Source organism: Anneissia japonica, unplaced genomic scaffold, assembly GCF_011630105.1.
Source record: "Anneissia japonica isolate Jap-2015-1 unplaced genomic scaffold, ASM1163010v1 scaffold7766_len575116_cov191, whole genome shotgun sequence".
Lineage (NCBI taxonomy): Eukaryota > Metazoa > Echinodermata > Crinoidea > Comatulida > Comatulidae > Anneissia > Anneissia japonica.
The window spans coordinates 213698-223055 of NW_022694700.1; the positions used below are offsets into that span (position 1 = coordinate 213698).

At 33.0% G+C, this 9358-nt stretch overlaps 1 protein-coding gene across 1 annotated transcript in view; it reads left to right on the top strand.

Annotated features, from left to right (window-relative positions):
* LOC117101167 (exosome complex component RRP4-like) overlaps positions 1-9351 on the top strand; it is a 10305-nt gene extending 954 nt beyond the window's left edge. The window contains exons 2-8 of the mRNA XM_033241050.1: positions 1717-1818; positions 2545-2590; positions 3523-3678; positions 4463-4531; positions 4882-5061; positions 5460-5588; positions 8767-9351. Coding sequence (XP_033096941.1) covers positions 1717-1818; positions 2545-2590; positions 3523-3678; positions 4463-4531; positions 4882-5061; positions 5460-5588; positions 8767-8847 — 763 coding nt within the window. The 3' untranslated portion in view covers positions 8848-9351. The remainder of the gene's footprint in view (positions 1-1716; positions 1819-2544; positions 2591-3522; positions 3679-4462; positions 4532-4881; positions 5062-5459; positions 5589-8766) is intronic.
* The last annotated feature ends 7 nt before the right edge of the window (positions 9352-9358 follow it).

Below are 9358 nucleotides of genomic sequence, written 5' to 3' on the forward strand. Positions count from 1 at the left end.
AAACAAAGAAAGCTCTTTTGAAGCTCTGAGCCCATTGTTAAGCAAAGGGTGTAGTCTACGTATAGCGAACGCTTCTTTAAACAATAGGATAGACCAGTTTCGGGAGCTGTCAATAATGTTAGTACTAGAAAATATTAAACCTAATTTATTACTCACATTACAGACGACATTATCATTTTCAAGTATACCCTGTAATCCTAAAACATATTGGAATGCCTCACAGTTTTTAACATGATCAAATATAACACTATCAGATCGTGAAGAATGTTCTTTAAGTCTAGTTATTAAGCACCTATCTGTCTTACCAATATAATCACTATCTAAGTAGTGTATTAAAATAGTTCTATCATCTATGCATTACACTGCAGTGCAGTAGTACTAGTAATACTCAGGACTAGCATTGTTATAGTTACCATATGAGAGTTTCCTGTGTTAAAAACATGATTTACTATACTATACTTCTTTATAAAACATAACTTGTACTTTATAATAAGAGAAATCTGTATATTATCGGTACCTGGAACAGTAACAACACGAAAGTACTATGTACACTTGCCAAATAATTTGCCAGTTTGCCGCCAGCGTTTCCACTAGGCCAATGTAGGCCGAAAGGGATCTTATACAGTAGATTGTATTTACAAAAAAATTTTGATAATACGAAATGACTCAAGGCCAAAACTATATGGGCCGAAACGACCCGGGGCCGAATCGACCTGAGCCAAAATAATTCAGGGCCAAAACCGCCCTACTGTACACCACATGCCTTTGTCGAAATGACAACACATGTTGTTTGCTTTTCTCACAGTGTTTTATTACTTTCAAGTCAATACTCACATTTCATGGGCAGCAGAAGCAGTTCAGGTGGCTGCCTGACCAATATTTTACTGAGATAAATACATTACTATATTGAAATAATACATTTTGTAATAACAAATTTTTACAAATTTCTCCTACTTTATTTTTTACTTCAGGGACTTTAATTTGTTAAACTATTTTTTATTGAACTGTTCACAATCATAGTGTAAAACGAATTTATATGTCTAACCTTGAAATCTGTGAGTCTTGTTTTAAAATCTGCATAGTAAAACTGGCAAATGATCAATTATCTGTGAGTCCCATAGTGCATCTTTATAAGTTGACAAATACAGTATGCAACAAATACAAACTATCAAAGTGTTGTACACCTTGGCAGTGCTCACACTAAAGAAAAAGCTCAAAGCTTATAATAAAAAAAGACAAGACAAGCCAAACCAGTCACTCGTCGAAAATCTTGTTGCAGAGATACTGTAATGGCCAAAACATGCTGGAATGTCAAAATTTTGGAAATCTATTTAATTGCACTAAACTAACATTTATATATCGATATATCATGCTATGCTGTTGTTTTTCCCATTTTCAATGTCAAAACAACACTTTTTAACAATTTGGTGATGGTTTCTGCCTATAGAAATGCCAGAAATCGTAAATTTTAAAGGCTGATTTCTCAAATATTGTTCTTTAAACAGCTGTTTGTTTAAAACTCCTGTAACTTCATAACAAAATGTCAGATTTAAATGATGCTTTTTACTATTTTATAACTCTCATTTTAGTGGTTAAAGTAACTCTGTATTAATAACTAAAAATCAATTTTTGCAACAAGTGACTGGTTTGGCTTGTCTTTGCCACAAATATGGTAACAAATTAATTATTTGATATGCTTCATTTTTCTCCTTGCAGGGGACATGGCACTTACATGGTTGAAGAAAATTTATATGCGTCTGTGGCTGGGATGGTGGAGAAGGTCAACAAACTGATATGTGTACGACCTTTGAAAACAAGGTTCTTAAGACTTGTATATTATTTTCAATATTTTTTTGCATCCAATTGCATTGTATCAAGTATACTAGCTAATTGCAGGATGGAAGCATAAGGGAGTGGTGTAGCTGATGGATATTATTGTGATATATCTCACAAGAATTGGAACATACATGCAAAAATTGTTTTTTATGGTCACTGGATGTCAACAATTCAATAGGAAGGGGCACATAGGGACTTTCTCCAATTTTACCTTTTTTTTTTTTTTTTTTTTTCTTTCAAACTTAGTATTTTGGTGCACAGGAAACTGCATTAAATCATGTAGATAATACTTACCTGTGGGATTTGAACCCAGGTTATATACCCCAGAGGTATTTTAGGGGGGGGGGGAACATTTGTTACACATCCCAATTTAATGCATAATTAAATTTAATATTTTTTTTGCTCCAAACCACTAAATGTACTACTGTTTTGCTATAATAATGTAAAGATAGCATTTTGTCCTGAAGGCATTTGTTCAAGATAATTTTCATGGTTGGAGGCACAAAAATATTTTTTCAAGGCCTGTCCAGGTCACTGGGTTGTGAAGGAAAAGCACATCATCATCACAAAAATATCTGCCTACAAATTCTATAAATCTTTGTCCAATATTTCTGTTCAAAAATAGGTTGAAAGTTCACATTATCATGACAGCATGCTGAAATATAATTCAAATGTTCTTTATTTATTTCTGTAATTTGATTGATTTAGATATAATGGTGAAGTTGGGGATGTTATTGTCGGAAGAATCACAGAGGTAAGAATTAAATTTATCCACTAGCTAAGAACTGATGATAAAAACAATTATTTTTGATAATAAATAATAATAATTGTCATTTGTAAAGCACCTAACCAAAAATAAAAAAAATAAAAAATAAATAGTATGCCCGTAATCAAAACCTTAATATTTTGCTCTGTGTCTCATTGCACGTTTCTAACTAATTTTGTTCAATGTTTTGATGGAAATTTCAGATTTTTATCACAACAGTATTTTTAACCACTCTTTCGTCAGTCTCTACCCACAACTAAACAAATATTTGAATATGATTGAAAGAATTATGACATTGAAAGATTAGACAAATAAATATGTCAGTAATCATGGCCGGCAGAACAGGGGGCCTATTTACTGTATTTAAGTCATTAAAAGTCGGGAAAGCTCATTTCCCGCCATTTAGAAATTAATGTTTTCCCGGGGACAACCCGAACCCCTCCTTTCTCTTTGGGTTCATTGATTCATAGAATCGTTTTCAAGAGGGGAAACCCTTGAATTTTGAAGAACTTAAAAGTCATTAAAAGACACCTCAGAAGTCAGAAAAGCTCATTTCCTTCTAGGAATAAAAATTTTCCCGGGGTCTGCAAGCCCTGGTAATTATTAACAAATAAAAACATTAAGAATTATCTAATTAATAAATAATGTATGTTAGAAAATATTTATAATTACCAGTGTCAGTGTTTAGCTGGTACTGTATAATGTTGCTAGTGGGGCACAACGTACTCCTCACTAGCATGTAGTATTAACTTCTTTAACATGAGTTTCATTTGGGTAAGTCCATTCATTTGAGTATGAATTTGGTAATTGCTATCTATACATTTGGGTAATTCCTATTCATTTGGGAAAATCCCTTTCATTTTGGTAATTTTTGAATGTAAAAAGAAGCTGTGAGTAATTAATAAAATTCGCTGAATCAGGTTGGTCAAAAAAGATGGAAAGTGGACACAAACTGTCGCTTGGATTCCATGTTAATGCTTTCGTCAGTGAATCTACCTGGTGGAGAATTACGAAGAAGATCAGCTGAAGACGCACTTTCAATGAGAGACTATCTCACAGAGGGCGATCTAATAAGTGTATGATTTGCTTTTTTTCTCACTTTGAATAATACTTAAAACTTGAACTTGAAAATATAAAACAAGAGATTTTAAAAATGTAATTCTGAAGATATTTTGGTTATTTATTTTTTCTTATAACTAACCTTATTTATTTATTTATTTTAAGGGGTGCCTTTCCAGGGCTCGATTTAACTTTCTTTGGTGACTAGCCCAGTGGGCTAGTTTACTGTATATTTCACTAGCTCATTGGCTATTTTACTAGCCCAATCATTGGCTACATTTTACATCAGTAACATTATGTTCTTTGCCAAGCATACTTGAAGCAATAGTTTATAACTGATCACTGGCCCGCCAGGCTAGTAATAAGGTAGATTTACTAGCCCAGAGGAGTTTTTACTGGACATTGTATGACAGACTAGTACTAAATCGAGCCCTGCTTTCTATCCCTCACTTTATTAAAACTACTTATTGTTATTAATATTTTTTTCATTTTTTTTCTTAATCTATTTTTTACATATATAGTAATGTTAATTAACCTAGTCAGTAGTTATTGTGCACTTTGAGCCATATCATTGTCATAGCGCCACTGAACAATTGCATTCTTCCGTAGATATTTGCATTATACTGCACAACTCCATGTTGATTTATTTTATTGAATAACAATAACATGGTTTGTAAATTAAAACATATATATGAATATATTACAAATTAATTTTATATCTGTATCAAATGTAATTATACTATTATATATTTATAATATTTTTATGTCAATCCTTAATAATAAAATTAATTTTGCCCCAAGGCTGAAGTACAAACCATTTACCAAACAGGCGTTGTCTCTCTCCATACAAGAAGTTTGAAATATGGGAAGGTAAGTGCAATTAATTGTCTGTCTAATTATAAGTAGTGTTAAGTCCCACAAATTATTACTGGCTACTGTATGTTCTCACTCGGCAGCTAGCGGTTAGCAGGATCCAGATCCTGCTAACCGTTAGCTACCGTGCATCCATACGAGAAGATTCCGATCCGGATACCAAGAATATGATGATCGAATCACTGGCCAATAAGAAACTGGAAATTGTAAACACGTACATATGATTGGTTAATGATAGCGCTTGCTAACCGTTAGCGCTAACGGTTAGCTCCCGATTCGGATACTAGGTCTCTTGTGAGAACCAGGCTACTATATTATTACTAATATGTGCATTTCTGCATTTACAGTTAGGTCAAGGAATTTTAGTGAAAGTCTCACCTTCATTAGTGCTACGACGCAAAACTCATTTTCACAAGCTTCCATGCGGAGCTACGGTTATCCTTGGTAATAATGGATACATTTGGATCAGTCAGAATTCAAATGAAGAAGATGAGGAGATGGCTGGGGGATTTATACAAAACTTAGAGGTAAGACAAAATAAAAAAAGAAAACTTTCAAATATTTATAAACATGAACAAAATAATTTGACTGTTAAAGAAAATTTTCTCAAGAAGACTTTGTTGGTAAGGTGCTTTCTGTCCTAATCCTAATAATGATAAACATTACTTTAGTGTTCTTTTTCTACAGAAATTTAATATTGAATAATATATCTGATTTTTTTTGTGCTTTTTATTTTATCTTACATCAAACATCAGATTGTTTTATGATTATTGTGGGAATATTCTTCATTTCTGCTCGATAAATTATAAGATCTAGTCCATTGGCAATAATTTATTAAATATATTTTCCAGTAACACATAGTCTTGTATGATCAGATAAATAAGGGTGATATTTTAAAAACCTGAACTGTCATTTCTTCTTTTAGCCTGTGCCCATCGCTGACAGAGAGGTCATTGTGCGACTTAGTAATTGCATCAGAGCTCTTGCACGTCACAGGATGATGTTGTATGATACAAACATCCTTTATGCCTTTGAGGAATCATCAAAATACCAGGTAATTTTTTTTTTTTAATTTGCAGCTCTGCCAGTGTATATATTATTACAATTTCTGACAAGATTTTTTTTACTTGATTTATTTGATGTACATGTACGGATATAGGAACATCAGAGTTGAAAAAGTTGAAAGCATTGTTTGCTTGAATTGACTTTGATGATGGAGAATCTTTAGCTTTCGAAAAAACCAATAAACATGATATATTGTGGGTATTTTTAGAATGGTAATTATGCATAAATGGATTTGTATTCTGATGGAAGGAGTGATTGATATGATAAAGGTAAGTATTAGATTTGGGGTCATTGACCAATATAATAACTATATAACTTTAAGTAAATACATTATCTTCTTCTTTTGCATTTATTCATGAAGGAAAAAATTAGAACTGTAAAACCACAGAACCTGTCAGCAGCACTCATCACAAAAGTATGATTTATCTTGTCTGTGTTAGAGGCGTATCTAGGAGTCTTAAAATGGGGGTGGGGACTGATGATGGTGCAAAGTAATGTGAGGGGGGCTCGACGATTAAATGAGTGGGAGCTAGCTCACAAAGTAAGGCGATATGACGTAATTTTTAATCTATTTGTCGAGCATGAACTTTTTGCTACAAATATTTTTAAATAGGAAGGCAGGGCGCAAGGTTTTTTTGGGAGAGCGTGTGTCCCCTGCGCACAACCCTAGATACGGCATTGCTGTGCATTCATGTTTTTTAAAATTTTTAATCTTTGAATATTAATTTTGAATATTTCTTTAATTCATTTTAACAAGATAGATAGAATATAAAAGATAAACTAAAGTTTTCAGAATTCAGTAATTACAATTAAAATTAATTAAAAAGGAATTGAAATGCCACAAATTACAGTAAAATAAGTTAAAATAACAGGATATATACAAAATACAAGAGATTTATTGTAAGCTTTTTTGAATTCAGTAGTTGCAATAAAAAAGTTAAAAAGACATTGACGTACCACAAATTACAATGAAATGCACTAATTTAAAATAACGGGATTACGATATATGAAATACAATACATTACAATATTAAAAAATTAATTCATATTAAAATAAGTGCTGTTACAAGTAAAAGAATAGATAAATATATAAACATAAAGTATTGTGGGGATTAAATATCTGTAAAACAACAGTGTGATGTAATTCACCACAATTTAATACTTTTTTGTAACAGCCAGTAGGCCTACACTGTTTACAAAAATGAAATACATAGATGCTGTATAAATGTTATTTCAAAGTGGGTCTTGAGTGAGTTGAGCTTTTTAAAGCTTTGAGATATTTGACAGAGTTTAAAGTCAGGAAATTTAAATGATAAGGGAAGGAACTACCTGTACTTGGAAGGCGCTATAAGGTTTCATGGGGATCTTCTATAATGAATGCGTAAAAACCATACATGGTTTTTTGAGTCAAATATATACCTCTGAAACGGGTTTAGCCAGAAAAACGATATAGGCCGTCCAAAATGGAAGCCAGTAGGCGTGGCACTGAGCCGATTGGCGGGCCACGCCCTCTTGGGGCCACTTCCATGAGAATCCCCACCGAATATTGGTACGAAAACAACATACATTCAATCAATAAATGTTGTTTTTATCAAACGTAAATATGATTTAGCTTTAGTTTAATATAACATTCGATAGATTTGAAGAATATAAAGAATTTGCTAAAGGTAGACCAGGCCCAATTATTCTAGGCTGAGCTGATTAGGCCAAGCCGTCCAAGCCGTCACGGCAAAAGTGGCCGTCCTAAATAATTGACGGCCAGACAGCTCGCTGGCTAAGCCTATGCTCTAAAAAAGTCTCTCATTTAAAGCTGAGTAAAATAGGATATTTTTTTTTGCTTGTTTTGAAGAAAACATCTCATAATCTGTGGGATTGAACTTTGACATTAGAAAGCAAAGACTGTCACCACTAAGCTACTGTACTGTACCTTGAGAATTTCTAAAAGAATCACCAAAAAGAAAGTGCTCGGAGACAAATTGATCAACCATTATGACTACATTAATGATATTCTCCCAGGCAATATTACATTTTTTTGTCTTTTTTTGTCTTGACAACATTTGTTTAATTACGCTAGAGTGAAGAGAAAAATTCATATGGGAAAAACTGACAAATTGACAAGTTTTCTGAAGAAGTTTAACAGAGAGGTCGTTGATACAATGGACTAAATAATAGGCAGCCCTACAGATAATTACCTATTTAATTCTAGCCATATTTTGAAAGGTGACTTAATAATGTATGTTTGCTTTGGCCCAGTGCATTACAGATGGAAGCGCAAAGGTGTGGCAGGCACAGCCGAGCTTTCGGATTACAACCGAATGTTCATTGGCTGTGTCCACTAAAGGTCACTTTGAGTGTCCTTTTGCTTATATGATTCTCCATTTTGTTACATTTTCCCATAATTTACAATATAATTTATCATCATACTACAAAAATGTTTATTCTACAATTCTATATTAAATGTGTTATGTTACTCAAGAAAAAACTAATTCCTCCATGGCTGTACAAGTATTATACCTCCCGGGGAGACAGTGCATGTCTGTGTGATGGCCATGTAATAATTATCTTCCTTGTAAATTTGTTAAAGCAGAATTATTAATGAAAATTACAAGGAAAACAATTTCCTCACCAATTATTTTTACATAGGTCAGATATTTGCTTGAATTATCAGTAGAATTGTTATTGGCACATAAATACAAATTTTGTTATACATAAACATGATATTTCTTTGCTATACCATACATCTTAATTTAGGCAAGACTTTTTATTTCTTGTTTTGCGTACTTACTTTTTTAAAAATTATCGGAGGAGGGGGGGGGGCAGAATAAAAATAAAATTTTTGTTTTCTTATTTAGCAAATGGTTTCGCCAAAATCTTCCAGACAGTAGAGAGAATAAAAATAAAATTTTATTGGTGAATGTAAGCGGAGGGTGTAAATAAAGAAAAACTTTCATTTTTTTCTCAAATTTCCACTTTTTCATGGCCGCGGGTGCGCTAATTGACCAACAATAAAATTTTATATTTATTTGAAATCATCAATATTTGCAATCGGCGGGTTCGGTAAACAAGGTATTAAAAAAGTCTTGCTTTAACACTGCTCAATGTGTAACAGATAAAAATCATGTAAAAAAGTACATAAAATTCACTACCATTATTTATTTTAATGTGTAGATTAAAGAACTGCTTACAACCGAAGTCATTGATGATGTTGTAGAACGGACCCGGATTCGTCTTGAACAAGAGCAAGCATAGGTGTTAGTGATATCCTTGTGCTGAACCATAAAAGGCTGGCTTAGAAAACGTAGTAAGACACAGCCCCCGACATGATTTAATGTCACCTTTAAGTCGAAAAAAATGTTTAAAAATCTCTCTGCACTCGCACCCGATAGGGTTAAAAATCGCATCAGGCTACGTTTTACTGAGTTGGCATTGACTTTGTGATTCAATTGGCAATTTAGCCTCATCTATGCTAACCTCACCTAGCTTAGCCAGGCCAACCTATCCTTGCCTAACATGAACCCATCTGCATTCATTTCATCTTGGCTTACAAAACAGTAACTAGAGACAACAAAAAATCAAAGCAAGGTTCAATGTTACATAAACATTCAGCATGCCTGCTGTTTGCACCTAATGAAAGGTGATGGAATTGAATTGAAGGTCTTTTGCTAAGGGTGTAAATTTTAATAAAAGTTTCCTTTTGGAAAGTCAAAAAAAGAAAAAATAAAGAAAGAAAGAAAAAGAAAAAATTGATCACCCAAAACGC